Source organism: Suillus paluster (assembly GCF_016628075.1).
Source record: "Suillus paluster strain FC165 chromosome Unknown EDB91scaffold_3, whole genome shotgun sequence".
NCBI classification, from domain to species: domain Eukaryota; kingdom Fungi; phylum Basidiomycota; class Agaricomycetes; order Boletales; family Suillaceae; genus Suillus; species Suillus paluster.
The window spans coordinates 976,880-992,200 of record NW_024537563.1 but is presented as its reverse complement, the minus strand read 5'-3'; the positions used below and the strand labels follow the sequence as shown (position 1 = coordinate 992,200).

The 15,321-nt window shown below is 49.5% G+C and overlaps 6 protein-coding genes across 6 annotated transcripts; 2 read left to right on the top strand and 4 right to left on the bottom strand.

The window, feature by feature from the left end:
* Positions 1–626: 626 nt before the first annotated feature.
* On the top strand, positions 627–2,435 carry EDB91DRAFT_1100435 (UbiA prenyltransferase family). The gene is made up of 7 exons (XM_041317183.1): positions 627–1,103; positions 1,170–1,287; positions 1,345–1,433; positions 1,480–1,576; positions 1,634–1,670; positions 1,723–1,965; positions 2,021–2,435. The coding sequence occupies exons 1-7, from the start codon at positions 992–994 to the stop codon at positions 2,099–2,101; spliced, it is 777 nt and encodes a 258-aa protein (XP_041183218.1). The 5' UTR covers positions 627–991; the 3' UTR covers positions 2,102–2,435.
* On the bottom strand, positions 2,400–3,834 carry EDB91DRAFT_423163 (kinase-like domain-containing protein). Its single transcript, XM_041327224.1, has 5 exons — positions 3,362–3,834; positions 3,155–3,296; positions 2,826–3,095; positions 2,688–2,773; positions 2,400–2,634 (listed from the first exon to the last, which is right to left on the bottom strand). The coding sequence occupies exons 1-5, from the start codon at positions 3,565–3,567 to the stop codon at positions 2,541–2,543; spliced, it is 798 nt and encodes a 265-aa protein (XP_041183217.1). The 5' UTR covers positions 3,568–3,834; the 3' UTR covers positions 2,400–2,540.
* Positions 3,835–4,527: 693 nt separating this feature from the next.
* EDB91DRAFT_1043575 (uncharacterized protein) lies at positions 4,528–5,864 on the bottom strand (the record flags this gene model as incomplete). The annotated part of the gene is made up of 5 exons (XM_041313069.1): positions 4,528–4,705; positions 4,759–5,042; positions 5,103–5,277; positions 5,329–5,524; positions 5,573–5,864. The coding sequence occupies 5 exons, from the start codon at positions 5,862–5,864 to the stop codon at positions 4,528–4,530; spliced, it is 1,125 nt and encodes a 374-aa protein (XP_041183216.1).
* A 287-nt stretch (positions 5,865–6,151) lies between these two features.
* On the top strand, positions 6,152–8,338 carry EDB91DRAFT_1043676 (glycoside hydrolase family 9 protein; the record flags this gene model as incomplete). The annotated part of the gene is made up of 10 exons (XM_041313077.1): positions 6,152–6,443; positions 6,495–6,520; positions 6,571–6,619; positions 6,668–6,738; positions 6,790–6,832; positions 6,881–6,959; positions 7,008–7,525; positions 7,574–7,698; positions 7,753–7,804; positions 7,854–8,338. The coding sequence occupies 10 exons, from the start codon at positions 6,152–6,154 to the stop codon at positions 8,336–8,338; spliced, it is 1,740 nt and encodes a 579-aa protein (XP_041183215.1).
* Positions 8,339–8,629: 291 nt separating this feature from the next.
* On the bottom strand, positions 8,630–11,181 carry EDB91DRAFT_422726 (uncharacterized protein). Its single transcript, XM_041327222.1, has 17 exons — positions 11,119–11,181; positions 10,786–11,042; positions 10,607–10,632; positions 10,539–10,548; positions 10,474–10,493; positions 10,391–10,423; positions 10,229–10,325; positions 10,147–10,175; positions 10,055–10,085; positions 9,958–9,990; positions 9,829–9,905; positions 9,721–9,775; positions 9,547–9,645; positions 9,377–9,487; positions 9,269–9,309; positions 9,191–9,216; positions 8,630–9,119 (listed from the first exon to the last, which is right to left on the bottom strand). Exons 2-17 carry the CDS (start codon positions 10,838–10,840, stop codon positions 8,921–8,923), a joined length of 942 nt encoding a protein of 313 aa, XP_041183214.1. The 5' UTR covers positions 10,841–11,042; positions 11,119–11,181; the 3' UTR covers positions 8,630–8,920.
* Positions 11,182–11,951: 770 nt separating this feature from the next.
* On the bottom strand, positions 11,952–15,224 carry EDB91DRAFT_1242845 (uncharacterized protein; the record flags this gene model as incomplete). The annotated part of the gene is made up of 4 exons (XM_041322230.1): positions 11,952–12,425; positions 12,482–12,573; positions 12,625–14,520; positions 14,579–15,224. The coding sequence occupies 4 exons, from the start codon at positions 15,222–15,224 to the stop codon at positions 11,952–11,954; spliced, it is 3,108 nt and encodes a 1,035-aa protein (XP_041183213.1).
* Between the last annotated feature and the right edge of the window lie 97 nt (positions 15,225–15,321).

The following is a 15,321-nucleotide window of genomic DNA, read 5'->3' as shown; positions in this document are numbered from 1 at the left end:
TTGAACTTGGACTGCTGTGCCGAATAGTTGCATGACATTGTGCTGCAATTATGCTTCTCGCAGGTCACATCTCGGGAGAATACAGCGCGCGCGCATGTACTTAAACTTCGTCTTCGACGCCCTGTTCAACTCGGAAGTTCCCTTCCCAGTTAATCCCTTATTGTTGAGGTTTTCGCTCATTCCTCTCGTTCTCTTACTGGGGCCCATCAAGGTACTTAGGTGAGCTTTAGGAACAGCTTAATGTATATTCACATTCACATTCAATTATCTTCGAAAAGAATTGGTTAGCTAGTAGATTCGGCCCCTCGGATTGAGAAACCCAGCCACACCAGGCCCCTGACGATGTCATAACGAAGCGAGCAACGCCCAAGATAGTGCCAGATCTCATTAAGTAGAACTGTTATCGATAACCTAGGTGGGCTGCAAATATTATGGACTTCTTTTTCGCCCTCTTCCTCCACGATCAAATCGACTTTCGCCAATTATACGACACCTTGAATTGCCGTTTGGTCATGTAGGCATCCTGCAATATCGGTGGAAGCACAGTGAAGACTAGCTGGAATCACCACTCGTGCCTTCAGTTATTCCAAATACAGAAGCCGCATCACCAGTACTGACGCAGTGACAGGACTGATCTCGACCCAAGCGTTCGGTGAAGCGGAAGATTCCGAAGGAGGTCCTAGAACATCTGGTTCGAGATTATGGCACCACCTTTCTCAAGGCGCAGGGGTATAAAAATGAGCATTGCTGGGTTTTTTTGATCATACAGTCCTGATTTTCTTCCGCCTTTTAAACTTGTCACAATGTCCTCCAAGGCAAGAGCATTGTTCGAGCTCACCAGGCTTCACTGGTTCCCGGTGGGGAGCGACTTCACATTTTGGCCCTTCGGTGAGACGGAAGATGATGCGCCGTACTTGTTCGTTCATTGATTATAACTGCATCATGCCTAGCTTGGGGCTTTCTTTCAGCAGCCTATCATGTGGCATTGCCCATGAACGAAGTCGTGAAAAATATCTTGTTCTATGCACTGTTGAGCACACTGGTACACTGTGCTGGCTGTGTTATAAATGACATGCTGGACCGAGACTTCGACCGCAAAATTGGTACGTCTCAGTTCGGTCCTGCCAGTGCCTGTCACTCATTTCTTGACGTTGTTCAATATGAACTAGAACGTTCGAAAAACCGGCCGATCGCATCCGGAACTGTCACTAGGACAGAGGCTTCAGTTCTTCTGGCTGTTCTCGTTGCTGCCATCTTTTATATGTTTTCGACTGCTGGCACTACAGCGTAAGTAAATCATTAATCATTTAAACAATGTTAACACTTCTCCGACAACTTGCTTAGTCTCACGCTCGGCGTTGTTGGGCTCCCTGCTTGTGGCGGAACGTATCCGCTCATGAAGCGCTGGGTGTACTGGCCTTCTTTGTTCCTCGGTATGTTTTTATGATGGAAACGTATATCTTCTTATCTGGTTCCAAGGCTTTGCGGCTAGTTTGGGCGTCCCCTTCACTTGGGTTGCTACGACGGGCCAGTTTAATTGGAGTATGATTCTGAACCTTGCAATTGCGTCGTGCTGGTAAGTGGCTGAGGACGACAGGTTTTCTCGAGTTGCTGACAATGCCTTGGACCATAGCTGGTCATGTCTTTACGACATCATTTACGCATGTCAGGTCAATTGGAAAGTCTTTGCCTCGGGGGCATGTGCTGACTGTATCATCTCAGGACAAGAAGGAGGACGAGAACGCGGGAGTGAAGTCCATGGCAGTCCGTCTGGGCGAAGGCATTCGTCCTGCATTGAGTTTATTTGATCTGACGTTTTTTGCATGCCTCTTGTGGGCTGGGTACTTGAACGGTCAGCACCTCCCGTTCTACGTGATGGGTGTCCTCGCACCATTCCTCCTCTGTCTCTGGCACATATGGTCCTTTGATCATAATGATCCCCAAGACAGCTGGAAGACGTTCCAGGTGCGTCTAACTAATATAACTACATGCTAGGTTCTGATATCGAGTTGTACTCCAGGCGAGTCGCCACGGCGCGGCGATGGTCTGCGTTGGATTGGTCGCAGACCACCACTTCAAACTCGCTTCCCTCGCTGGTTGAGCATACACTTTCATCCAATGCCCACCCGTTGCATAGTCTTTCATGTCAAGACTTCAATTCCAACTCGGGCACCCATGGTACTATACTGAAAGTCCCTTGGTTTTTGTGTGTTTTATTTTGCTCCCTCTTTATACTTAGAGAATTTTATCTTGATTAATGTGCTGGTACGTTGATACACAAGGAATGTGATAATCGCGTCGAGAGGGCAGGTGTGCACCGTCCTGATGTGCTATATTCATGTTGATCTTTTAGCGAGCTGTAGCCACGTTCTGCACTGCTTCAACCCACAGATCTGCAGTTTCGCGGGAAACCTAGTCCCATACGAGCAGCTCCTCTCTTAGCAATGTACTTAGTATATATTGTCACCGTTTGGCAAGAATGGGAAAGAAGCCTAGCAAAATACACATGAATAGATAGGGTACGATAACAAGAGTATTCCCTAGCCATTAAAACCCTGAAATCTCCAACCATCTGGAAGCTCAAGAAAGGGATGTCGTCTCAGGTGCGAAGCAGATGCACGTTCGTCATGATCGCTATAAAATATAAGGTAAATGACATCATCTAGAAAAAAACTCGAATAACTTGCATTGCGAAACACGAATCTTGGAAATCCATTGCAAGGTCGGACAAGGTAACATCAGGAGGGATGGGTGGACGCTTGTTCTGTTTCATCTGCACACAGAAGATAAATTATGCTCTTGTGATACAAAAGCACAACGCAGACCTTGATCGTGACCATGATCAGTTCATCCTCATACCAGGGTCGTTTCCCTGTCAGCATTTCCAGCAGAACGCATCCCAGACTCCAAATATCGGCCTTGACACTGTACCCTTCTTTCTGATGGCAGATGACTTCTGGCGCCATCCAGGGCAGCGTCCGTTGCACGGTGGTGAACGGAAGTTTGTGTATTTTATCCTCCTTGGTGGAGAACTCTAGGTCAGAAAGCTTGCAGCTTCCGTCTCTCTCAAGTAGGACGCTGTCGGCTTTGAGATTCTGACCGGGATTTATATGAATTCCTCGAGTGTTTGAGGCAGGCTGAATCGGTCACATACCCGGTAGATTATTCGTCGCGAGTGCAGGTATCTCAAACCTCCAAGTATTTGAGAGATGAAATATTTCACAACATCCTCACGAAACTTGCCCTTTTCTCGAAGACAATAGCCTAATACACTTCCCGACACGTACTCCATGAAACTGTCTCTTTCGGTTAACACTGAAAGGTGGTTTTGTCAATTGCTAGAAAACAGTAGAGAACTCACATATTCACAACTCTTGAGCGCTCTACAAAGCACTCTTCAAACCCCAGGTATTGAACGATATGACGATGGTTCAGGTCCACCAGTAGCTCGCTTACTCTTTCGACTGAGTGAACGAAAGTGGCTTGACACTGGTCGCTCTCGTCGCGGATAACTTGAGGACTATCGACTTGCTTGACGGCGACCAGTTGCGGTTTACCCGTGGTCATCCTAAGAGCCAGGTAGACCCGGCCGTGAGTACCTTTGCCAATGAGCTCACCGCGAATCCATTTTTTGACGGCTGTCGGCAGTATAAAGACTGTGAGATTACTATTGACACTGTCTCAAAAACTTCTGAACCATACCATCAACACGGCGAGTCTGAACATCTAAAACATTTGCTACAGGCCCTGGGTTCATCATATAATAGCTGGGGACTAGATGCGGAGCTTGCTTGTTCGGTATCGCAGCTAGCCTGAGTAAGGGACGCGATGACATGTTCTGCCGCCATGAACCCGCTTAATGTACTTATAATAATAGCGGCAACGTTCCAGTGTCTTTGGGGGCGGCCGCGGCATGACAGTGCAATCCAAAGACTCACAGCCCCCTTCCTAGGGGCGTTGCTCTATGGCTATGTTATGTGGGATTTGAGATAGTACCGCAGTGGTGACTCTGGCGACTCTGAGATTATTTTCGCAGCGCAGTGATGCTGCAGGGTTTCGTCCACGAAGACTTGGTGACAGGCTGTAGAAGAGGTACGCCTAATGGCCGTCATAGTACTATTTGATGATCATCATGCCAAGTCCGCAGCGAGAGCTTCCGCTATATCCGTGCTGTCCACAAGTACTTTTGTGGGAAATGCCGTCGGAGCCAACATATTGTATGATCAACCAATGATCGATCGATCAACCGTCATGACCCCTCTATACGCAACCTATGTATTGAAAAGTTTTCAAGCTTCGAGTCTTGCTTATTTTAGTTCGGAACGGGTTAAAGGGCGTCACAGCTTAGTCTCCACTGGACGATCAGTAGGAAACGCAGATCAATATTGTATAAGTACTTAGCAGACTGGTCCTATTTCCTTGCAAATAGTACGTACTTTGCGGATTCCGGAGGGACATACGGCTGCACTAGTGTTATTCTACCACTCGCGAACTGGCACTTTGCAACGACGTGAATGCACATCTTGCCTAGAGTTTCGACACCTCCAAGGTGCGGCCTTCAGCAGAGCTTTTATAGGCCAGTTCGATCATCTCGATCACCTGCGTCGTTTCTGCCCACTTGACCTCAAGTTCCTCGTTATTCCGGATAGCACCAGCAAGGTTTTTGAAGAGGCCGATGTACTGGCCTGGGGCATCTGAAGGCCAGCTATAGAACATCATCAATACCACCAGGAAATATGCGAGAAAAAGAGCAATCACATTGTCTTGTTGATAGTCACGCCGTCATCAGCGATATTTTCAATGACACCATAGATGGACTCGGGCTCCTGTCCGTAACCTGGTTCAAGGATACTGCTGACAGAAGACATGGCTTTCAATTCCTCCTCTTGTGTGTCGAGGCCGTACTTGGTGAACATTCCCTTTGTGCCGCGGACTGCGTAGCGTAGCTGAGGGGATTTAACTGATAGGATGTGCGAGCGGAGAAGTACAGTGAACTGGTTAGAGAACGGAGTTCCAGGATCGTAGTGCAAATAGATAGTGAACTACAGAGTCGAGTGCGCGTGAAAAATACTCTAGAATGGATGCGCTGGTATCTGACTTACAATATCATCGACTTCCGGTTTCGTGACTCCACGAATATTTTGGATGAACGCAGTAATTCGCGCGGGTCGACCAAAGAGTTTGAGGGCTTGGTCTAGGAGATGTGAACCGAGGTCGTATACTGCGCCCGCACTATCCTTCCAAGAAGCCCGTATTCCCGCACGGTAACGATCATAACTACAGAAAGGTGAGGAAAGCAAGCGTAGCGTGATCAACGATATTCCTTACTGGGACTCAAACTCCAGCAGGTTACCAAGAGAGAGAGGCGAAGAGGAGGGAAGTGCAAACAGGCGCTTCAGCGCGAGGTGATCCGAGTCCCAGCGTCGATTTTGATAACCATAGAGAACAAGACCTTTGGCATTAGCAATAGCGGCAAGCTCGTTTGCTTCTTTAACTGTCTCAGTCACAGGCTTATCGACGAGAACTGAAGTGGTTGAGAGCGGTATCTGCGTAGACTAATTATTTTGCTTACCGTGTTTCCCAGCCTCGAGAGCAGCCTTTGCAAGTGGGTAATGAGTATCATTTGGGGTTCCTACAATAACGAGCTCAATTTCTGGGTCGTTCACGACCTCTTCGATTGTCCGGTATATTTTTGTGGTGGCTCCAAAGCGCTGATGCACCTTTCCACCGGGAGTCTGTGGGTTGCGCTCCAGAACAGCAGTGAGAGTGAAGAGTTCGGGCAAGGCGAGTACGAACGGGACGTGGAACGTGAGCCCAGCAAGACCCACGCCGAGGACACAGGTTTTAATCGGACTGAGTGACATAGATAGTAGAGTGGAGAGAACAAAGGTATGATAACTTGAAAATCATGACCTCTGTAATCTTATATAGAATGTTAGTCGGCCCGCTGTTTGGAGTGTGACCAAGATGTGAACGCGCTGCTTTGACTGTCCGGGACGAACTGATACTTTGTGCCGTGCGGCCCGGGCTAATAAGGCTTTGAAGTCACGTGATTTTGGTTGAACGCGGCTTGCATGCTTGGACCAAACCACTTTGTAAGTGTCACTTGTTATCACGACATAGTTTATAGTGGTACGTATATCAACCCCTCATGTGGACGGTTCTCCTCCTTCTCCTTGCATCTTGGCAAGCATTTGCCCAAGTTCCTCTTCCTCAACCCCCTTTCCTCCCTCAAAACGCTTCAGATGGCGCGTCTCCATCCTCTGCAGGTATCCCCAATTCACAATGGTCTTCGCTACTTGGAAATCTGCTTTATTTCTATGAAGCCCAACGCAGTGGCAAGTTACCCAGCACAAACCGCGTCAAGTGGCGAAACGACAGTGCCCTCACAGATGGGCAGGACGTCAAGTTGGATTTGACTGGTGGCTACTATGATGCGGGTGGTAAGTATTGCGCGCATCATGCAGTTACTTTTAGATTGATAGATCCACCAGACTATATCAAATGCACTTTCCCTCTGGTAAGCTTCTTCGGCTTGTGCTAAATTTCTCTCTGTCAACTCAGCTCCAGTCAGCCACCGTGATGTCAATATGTTGGGGTGCAACGGACTTTGGAAAAGGTGCGTGCAACACCACTGAAATTCTCACTCGCCAATCATGTTGTGTAGGATACGATTTAGCAAATCAAACGCCGTACCTTGATGACATGCTCCGATGGAGTCTTGACTGGCTCATCAAAGTCAGCCTTGCATCTTGGCACCAAACGATCAACTCACTGATGATGTCATAGGCCCACGCTGCTAACAATACCTTGTATGTCCAGATAGCTAATGGTACGCATTCCGTCACAATATCTATTCTCCGCTCACACATAACTGCAGAAGACCTTGACAATGCATACTGGGGAGGCGATCGAGACATTCCTTTGCCGCGTCCTTCATATCAAATCAACGACACTAGGTATTCCTTCACTATTTATCATTGAATTGTCCGTTAACACCATCCTAGTCCTGGGACGGACGCTGCTGCAGGAGCCGCGGCAGCTTTCGCGGCTTGCTCCAATCTCTACTCCAACCGCGTCTTCTCGAACTCTTATTCTGGTCCAGCTACGCTTCAAAATGCAACTTACGCCGCAACCCTTCTCGAACATGCCCAACAACTTTTCACGTTTGCCACTAGTGCCTCTGGTGGACAGAAAGTATACCAGGATTCCGTGCCTGAGGTCGCAGCGTATAATTCGTCCGGATACGGGGATGAGCTTGCCATTGCTGCGCTCTTCTTGTCTTGGGCAACTAACTCCTCTTCGTTGTACCAAGAAGCTCAGGGTTACTGGCAGCAATATAGCCTCAGCAGCTATGAAGGAGTATTCAACTGGGATACCAAGACACCTGGCCTGCCTGTCCTTTTTGCACAGATCGCACAAGCAAACCCAAGTTTCGGCGGCAACGCCTCCACTTGGCAAACTGTGGCTGAGAATTACTTCGATAGGATAGTTTACGGCGATGGACCAGGATACCAAACTCATGGTACCATGATTCAATTATTGCTCATCTTGAAGCTGACATCATTCATAGGCGGGCTGCTATACTATGGTGGCGACTCCGATGAGGCTAGCTTAAACCCAGCGCTGAACGCCGCTATGCTGTTAACGCGATATGTGCCACTGGCCTCGACCCAAAGCAGGAGAAATGATTATTTGGTGAGATCTCAATTTGAGGACTGCATCGTGGAACTCAACAATCTTGCGCTGCAGAACTATGCCAAAGCCCAAGTCAACTATGCTCTGGGCAACAATCCAATGCAAGGTGGGCATGGATCAAGTGCGGTTTTATACCGGAGCTCACTCTACCACAGCACCTTATATCGTCGGTGCCAATCCCAATTCGCCTCAAAATCCCCACTCCGCAATGGCGAGTGGTGGCAGTAACATTAGCGATATCAATACTTCCCCGCCCCAAGAAGCTTATATCCTTTATGGTGCTGTTGTCGGTGGTCCAGACAAGTACGATCGTTTCTTCGACATCCGTGGCGACTGGCCTGAAACTGAGGTTGCACTTGACTACAATGCACCGATGCTCACGCTCGCCGCGATGCACGTGCTCAACGACACCGCCGACCCATTCTACACATCGCTGAAAGCAGGTGCCTATGACTCCAATAAACCACAGGGCATGCCCTGTGATGCTGCATATACTGAGGGATGCGGTGGTCCACAGCTCAGCCAGGGTGGTCAAATTGCTCTTGGGGTCATTCCCGGCGCCACTGGCTTCGCCATCGTCTGCCTTCTTGGATGGTGGGGGATGCTCTCCCTCAAGAGAGAACACGACCTCCTTTACTGATTGTTACCTTAGTTGAACTATAGCGTGACTCTACTCTTGCATCGTTTTCTAGCTTACTCCACTATTCCTATGGATTAGAACATGACCGTACGACCGATTTTTACGAGCAACATCCAGACGTAGTAACCGATTCGCATTCATGTAAATATATCACATCATGATACCCTGATGAAGTTGATGGACGACGATCATGTTCTGTATAGAACGAGGCCTTCTATTCAGAGTTCTAGAACGTACTTAACGCTCTCCAGGCTCATCGAGGATCCCCCCAGCCCTCGTTCTTGACCAACGCGCCTACAAGTAGTTGGTTCATCCAGCACTATTAACTAGGACACCAAATTCTGATGCTAATTGATTTCACCTCGCCCATACCTTCACTGCATGCCCGCGCTCACAAATTGCAGTAAAAATTTCCTTATACTGACCGTCTCACCCTGCACGATTCACTCCATGAAAGGACAGGCAACAAGACGTTGGACTAGGCACAGGCTCAGACACAACGAGATACCTCCCGTAGGATCGCAAAGCCAAGTCAACAGCAGGAGGTGGATGGTTGGTTGGTTACCGACATGCGGAGACACCCTATATATCAAATCCAGTCACTGCACCAGGACCTCCAACACTCTCTACAGAAGACCTCCCCGCTACAACACGGCTCCCATATGACATTTCGGACAGAGGAATAGGCGTCAGGGTGTCAGAACCATGCAGATCCCGATCCATATGCCAAAGATAGAGATGCATGTGTGTGGCGAGGATCGCGAGGATGATGAATTGAAAACTGGATGGAGGTGTGTTTTGGGAGGGGGGGCTGTTAGCAAGAATGCGCAGCAGGATTTCGAGGTTGCCTACTCTTGAAACATGTCCATGTACGCGTTCTAAGTGTGCGGAATATCAATGACTCATTCTTAGGGGTGAGGGTGCACGCACATGGAGGAGCAGCGACGTGAGGATGTTCACCGCCGAACAAACTTTCGGGAGGATGATGATCATTGATGAGCACGGAAAAGGGGCATGGCATGGCATGTGTTGACTCACATAGGCCACATGCATAGTAGAATATATTGTGTTTCACCAGGACAGCAAATAGATGGTTGTTAGCCGTCCGCCAGCTCTGCAGGGTGCGTATGAGGGTAAGGGAGATAAGTCCTGGAAAGAGCCTAGGTCAGCACAAATCTTATGCATGCTACCAGCTCCTGGCGCCACACCCAGCTCGAACGCAGATAAGAGAATAAATGGTACGAAGAACCCGATGCCGCTCGAGGGCCGGTAGCAGCCTGTAATACCCGGGATCGTGCTGGTCTGATCTGGCAAAGCGGAGAGTATGAGTGGTGGTTGAATGGCAAGGGGAAGAGGAAGAGGAAGAATGTGAGAATGCGTACATGGTACGGTGCCACTTGAGCCAAAGAACAGGCCGACGGATGATACGGCAACAGCCTGAGTGATGCGTCTACCACGAGCTTAGGATGCAGTGAGCACATGGGACTCACGAGAAAGGCAGCCAGCAAGACTGTGAGCACGATTCTATTATTGTTCCACAGCACATATGTTCTGAGAACGAAAAAGCCTGAATGGATCGAATCAGGACCGTGCATGTGTCACGGGAGGAGCAGATATACATTCGGAACAAGTGACTGATATTAGGCTGAAACCTGTGAAAGGGAAGACAAGTGCTCGGTAAGGATGTGCATATGCATGTGTGTACGATGCACGTACATGAGCAGACGGTGTCGAGCATCTGGCATTTCTGGTGATGACATTAAGCATCGTTGATCAATCAGTAAGTCTACTACCGCGCGTTCACATACATTGGGGTTTTCATCCGGGGTGAAGTTCACTAAAGCGCGATATGTCAATTCATCCCTGGAGAGGCACTGGGGTTGAACGCACTATAAAGATGCCCGGTGAAGAGGAGAAAGGGTATGTATCGTGTAACGATATAAAGGACTTTTACCTTGGACCAGCGCGATCGAAGCAAGAACGTCCACTTTGGACAGCGTGTCGTTGTCATTGTTAGAAAAGAAGTAATTTCAAGTGAATGGACTCCATTACCTCCTCATGAAGTGAGCAAGCATAACCATAGGTCTGGACAAGCAAATTTAACAGCGGACGGAAATACATCAGGACAAGCCCACCCAGTATGTAGCCATCGACACTGAGCTGCGTTAGAACAAGCGAGAGGAGTTCAGACACCACACACGGTATATATACTTGGTGGAACATGAATTATCCTCAACGACCCTTATATCGACAAGAAAGAGACTTTACCTTGGAGGTCTGGAGACTCTTTGCCGCTGCGACAGCATCAGCCGAATATTCCATTTCGAGAGGGAGAAAACAGGCTTTAAGCACGAGGTGCATGTCATGCACCTTATATATGAGCGGAGAAAGAAAGACAGTGCCGGAGGTCTGCAAGCCTAGTGTGCGCGCCATCAGATTTCACTTACCAGATAGTAGGGGCGAACGGATGCCGCACGTCTCCGTAACATAGCCGTCATACATTAACTATGTATAAGCGGATAGCAATGATGGAAGCAAAAGCAAAAGGCGGACCGTCACATTGCACGAAAGTCTGACAGACATGGATGTCAACATGCAGGGTATGCGTGCCGTGTGATATGGGAACGCTGGCTGATACGGTAGAGCTTTTTGCAACTGTCTGGACGTAAATGCTCGCGAATTTATCGGCCTTGGGGAGTACTAACTGGTGGTTTTTTAGGACCAAAGTCATGTTGATTTTGCCTTTGCAAGGTCAATTGGAAAGCGGCTCAAACACTCACTACTCCAAAAGTTGCCGAAAAGAGCAGCTTACAATGGCGCTGAACCATGCACAAGCTTGGCTAGACTTGGCGGGCGCAAGTGCCACAGCAGCGTAGCTAGATCGGATCGTTCATAGATAGTCCGAATCCGAGTTGCCTCAAGTGCCGCGCTTCCCCCGATCTCCAACTGTCATCGATGACGTCGTGGATAATCAGTTGTCTGCTCCAGCGTCCACTATGTCGCCCCGTCTAATGGGTCTCTACTCAGTCAGTGCAGACAACGAGGCGTGAATAAGGAATATCATATAGCCTAGAAACCTTCCATCGGTGAACCAACTTGAATGAGGCCTTGTGGGGATTCGCCTGTTCATTAAGATTGCTGCCTCAGCATCACTCCTTACCTCTATTGAAGCAAAGAATGGCCTTTTGTCGTGTCATTTCTCCATCTGCAGATGCACGTCTCACTGTGCAGGCCAGCTCGAAACTGCAGACACTCCGCCTGAGGACACACAGGAGGGTTGTGTACTGTTGATGTTGGTAAGGGCCAGCGGAATCTGGAGGAATGGTGCAATAAGTATTAAGTACAGCTCTAAATCAACGCGCGTACGGGTAGTTTTCTTGTTTTACTCTGATACCTGGAAGCATTTTACATAAATGAATATCAATTATGCACGTGGAGAGGTAGCCATGATGGAAGCGAAAAAGAACAAAGAAGTCGAGAGGCTCTCGACCACAGCATGGCGGCGACATGGCGGGGTGGAAAGATGTTTAAGCGTGCGTATTTATGACATATGACATGTCGACACCTGATGAGGGCGATGAATTGATGATCATATGCTTCTAATAAGTAGCTTCTAATACACTTCCAAAACATAACGCTCTTCTTCCTTAAGACTCATCAAGAACTCCCCAGCGCTCTCTGGCGTATGACCCTCGTTCTTGACCAGCGCACCTACAAGCGCTTCGTACACGTCCGGCACTGGCCAAGTTGGGCCACAGAGGTAGAACACCCCCTCCTGGTTCTTCAACAGGGATGCGAGATCGGTTGCGTCCTCGAGCATGAGGTGCTGGATGTATACTTTCTTGGCTCCATCTCGAGAGAATGCAAGTCCAGCTTTTGTGATCGTGCCGTCGAGGATATACGCTTCTATCTCTTCACCGTAAAGGTATTCTTGATGCCGATGTCGCGAACCGAAGTAATAGTAGGTGGGTCCCACAGGGATGCCTTGTTGAGCGAGCAGAGCGCGATGCTGTAGGAAGGCCCGGAAGGGAGCAGCTCCGGTGCCAAGACCTGCCATGATGATGGGCTGCATATTGTCGGGCGGGAGCTAACACAGATCGAGTCAATGACGGAATCGCGACGAACAGGTGAGTCGACGCTTACTTTCATAACACTAGGCTTGATGGAAACGGTCACCTTCTGCCCAACCTTGAGACCTGCTAGATACCTAGTACACTGTCCATAATGAGGGGAGCCTGAAAAGTTTGCTCGTCATCATAAGAACAACCTCATCAAAAATTGCATACCGCTTGGTGTGGTCCATTCCACGGTGACCACTAGCAAGTCGACTCGATTGCCAACCACGCTTTGCGCGCTTGCAATACTGTAGTGCCTGGGTTTGATGTCTCCAATCATCTCGCATAGAGTCTCAATGCCTGGCTTCGCACTAGGGTATCGTTGCAAGACCTCTGCGAATGTGACAGTATCTTTCTCTCCCAGCTTCTTGAAAGTAGACGACCCTTCAGGTGCGCCGATAAACTGAAGCGCTAGCTTATCGGCAGGGCTAGTAGCATATGCAGCTAGCTCAGCGTAAAACGACTTCGGCGGCCGGCCAAAGAGGTCGGTTTGCTGCTGAAGCGCCTGGAAGATAGTGCGAGTGTACATCTTCCCTTCGTTTGCAGCCACTGGGATGGTGATCAATCGCTCGGGATCGACGCCATACCATTTGCAGAAATCGATAACTTCTTGTTCATCATTCCACCCATGCACGCCCAAGGCCTCTCCGATAGCGTACTTGAGGCCAGTGCCTTCCGTGTCGAACTCCAGGTGGAAGACGTTCCGGTCGTACTCCAGAGGAGTCAAGCGGCGATTAACCGTGCAAGTCACAAGGTAGGTATGCTCGGGTACTTCTGGTCGCAGAGAAGGATGCTGAAGGTACTCTTCAGCTTCCTCCGAGGGGGGCGTTGGAGGTGTGAAGACGGATGGGAACAGAAGGTGCTTAGCAGCATCATGCCACGAAGAAATTTTTGAGCCATTGACGACAATCTGGCCATCGGCGGTCTCCACAGCGATAGCATTAAACTCAAACTGCTTGAGTGGAGAGGGAGGTTTTGTTTCACCCTCGGCCGCTGCCGGAGGGATGTGTAATTCGACCTCCTCGAGACCAGCCCAAGAGCCAGCACTGATCTTCGCAAGCTGACCACCCTGAGCCACCTCCCTTGCAACACCTTCTGCGAGCTTACGAACAGCAGGCTCACTGGCCGCTTTCCCGAGGTAAAGCCTCAGAACTGCAATATAAACAACTAGTCTTTGAACAGCTTCCTGAGCTGCCCCAACTTCCGCTCCCAAGTCAGATGAGATGGCTTTGGCGTCTAGGGTAAAGATACGGAGTTTCTTCTCAACCGCTGTCGACAAGACAGCAGCGGGTAGGTTGGATGGTAGTTCAGAGGACCATGGGGTAACGACGAGCACTATTGCGCCAGACTTGGCTTGATTGAGCAATGAGTGAGACTTCAGTAGACTCGCATCAAGGACGCAAATGAAGTCTGCTGTCCCCGTGGGGAACGCTGCAGCCATAGGGAGAATTTCTGTGTCCTCGTTGTGCGAAGAAAGCACAATCTTGTCCACAGTGACGCCTCCAGATTTGTTGAAAATATCATGGTCGGTAAGGAGGCGAGCAGAGACCGTACTGGAAAACGAATTCGCCACAGTCTGGGGGAGAGGAGAAAGGGTCGACTTTGGGGTACTGAAGAACAGAAGCTTCCTGGTTGAAGAGGTGTCGAGTTGGACCGCAGCAGGAACTTGGTGTGCGAGTTGAGTGAGGAGGGTCGAAAACTGAGTGGGGTCTGAGAGGAAGGATGACGTCCTTGTGGGTGTCACCCGCTGAGCTCGTACAAGCGGCCCTGGAGAGTTAGGGCCATACAGCGATCCAAAGACATCGACGAATAGGCTGCCTTGGCAAACTTCATTGGGAACGTCGTCAAAGACGTAAACCTCCTTCACAGTATCAGGGAGACATTGCTTGAAGGCATCCCCATCCCATGGCCTCAACACTCTTACAACCACAACGCCAAGACCACTAGTGCGAGTCGCAATGGACTTCGCCATCAGTGCCAAGGGTCCATTCAACAACACAACCACCGTCTCTGCATTTACATCACCGACGTAGTCGAATAGTTGATATCCAGACCACCGAATGAGTTCTGGCACGGAGAGAGTAGGAGCCTCCTTGAGCGGAAGAGTGGGCACAAAACCTGTGACCGCTTTCGCGCGAGATGCTGTGGTGATCGAAGATGTGAACAACATGGGAGGACGTAAGCTTGTACGAAAGCGCGGCAAGATCTATGGACTCCTGTGGAGTAGCAGACAACAAGACAACAAGGTTATCGGGAAGGATGGTGAAAGCTGTAGAGAGGGATGCGAGTGTCGGGGAGAGCGCGAAGCTTGGACCGACAGTGGTGGCTGCCGGAACCTGGATAATCAACCTACTGCTACTAGTAGCAGAGGGCAAATATGACAATGATTGAGCCATCGCAGCGAGCCCAGCGGGTGTAGTGTAAGCAGTGAGAACTGCTCCCTTCACCACATCCTGGCTACTGCCTTCAGAAAGCCGTCCAACAAGACTAAGGCCGGCACCTGCCCTCGTCTGGAGGCTAATGACTGGCGCAGTGGACGACCATGATTTAGTCAGCGTTCCGAACCCTACTTGTTCAGCGACATCGTAAATGTACACGGCGGAGCTGGTAACTGAACGAGACGCTAGCAGTTCAATGATGTCAGATGCCGATTGATTGTATACGCCGGCTCCTTCGATAGGCGAGCCCTTGAGGTCCTCGGTGGGAGTGCCTATGAGCGTTGCCGCCGCCGACAACGGTGTCGTTCTACCAGATACAACTTCGATAGCCATGGTGGAGGGCCAAAGTTAAGCAGCTGGGAGAATTTAGGTCTACATTTTGTAAGTTATTTCGCATTGATGATGCGACTCGATCGTGATATCACGCCTT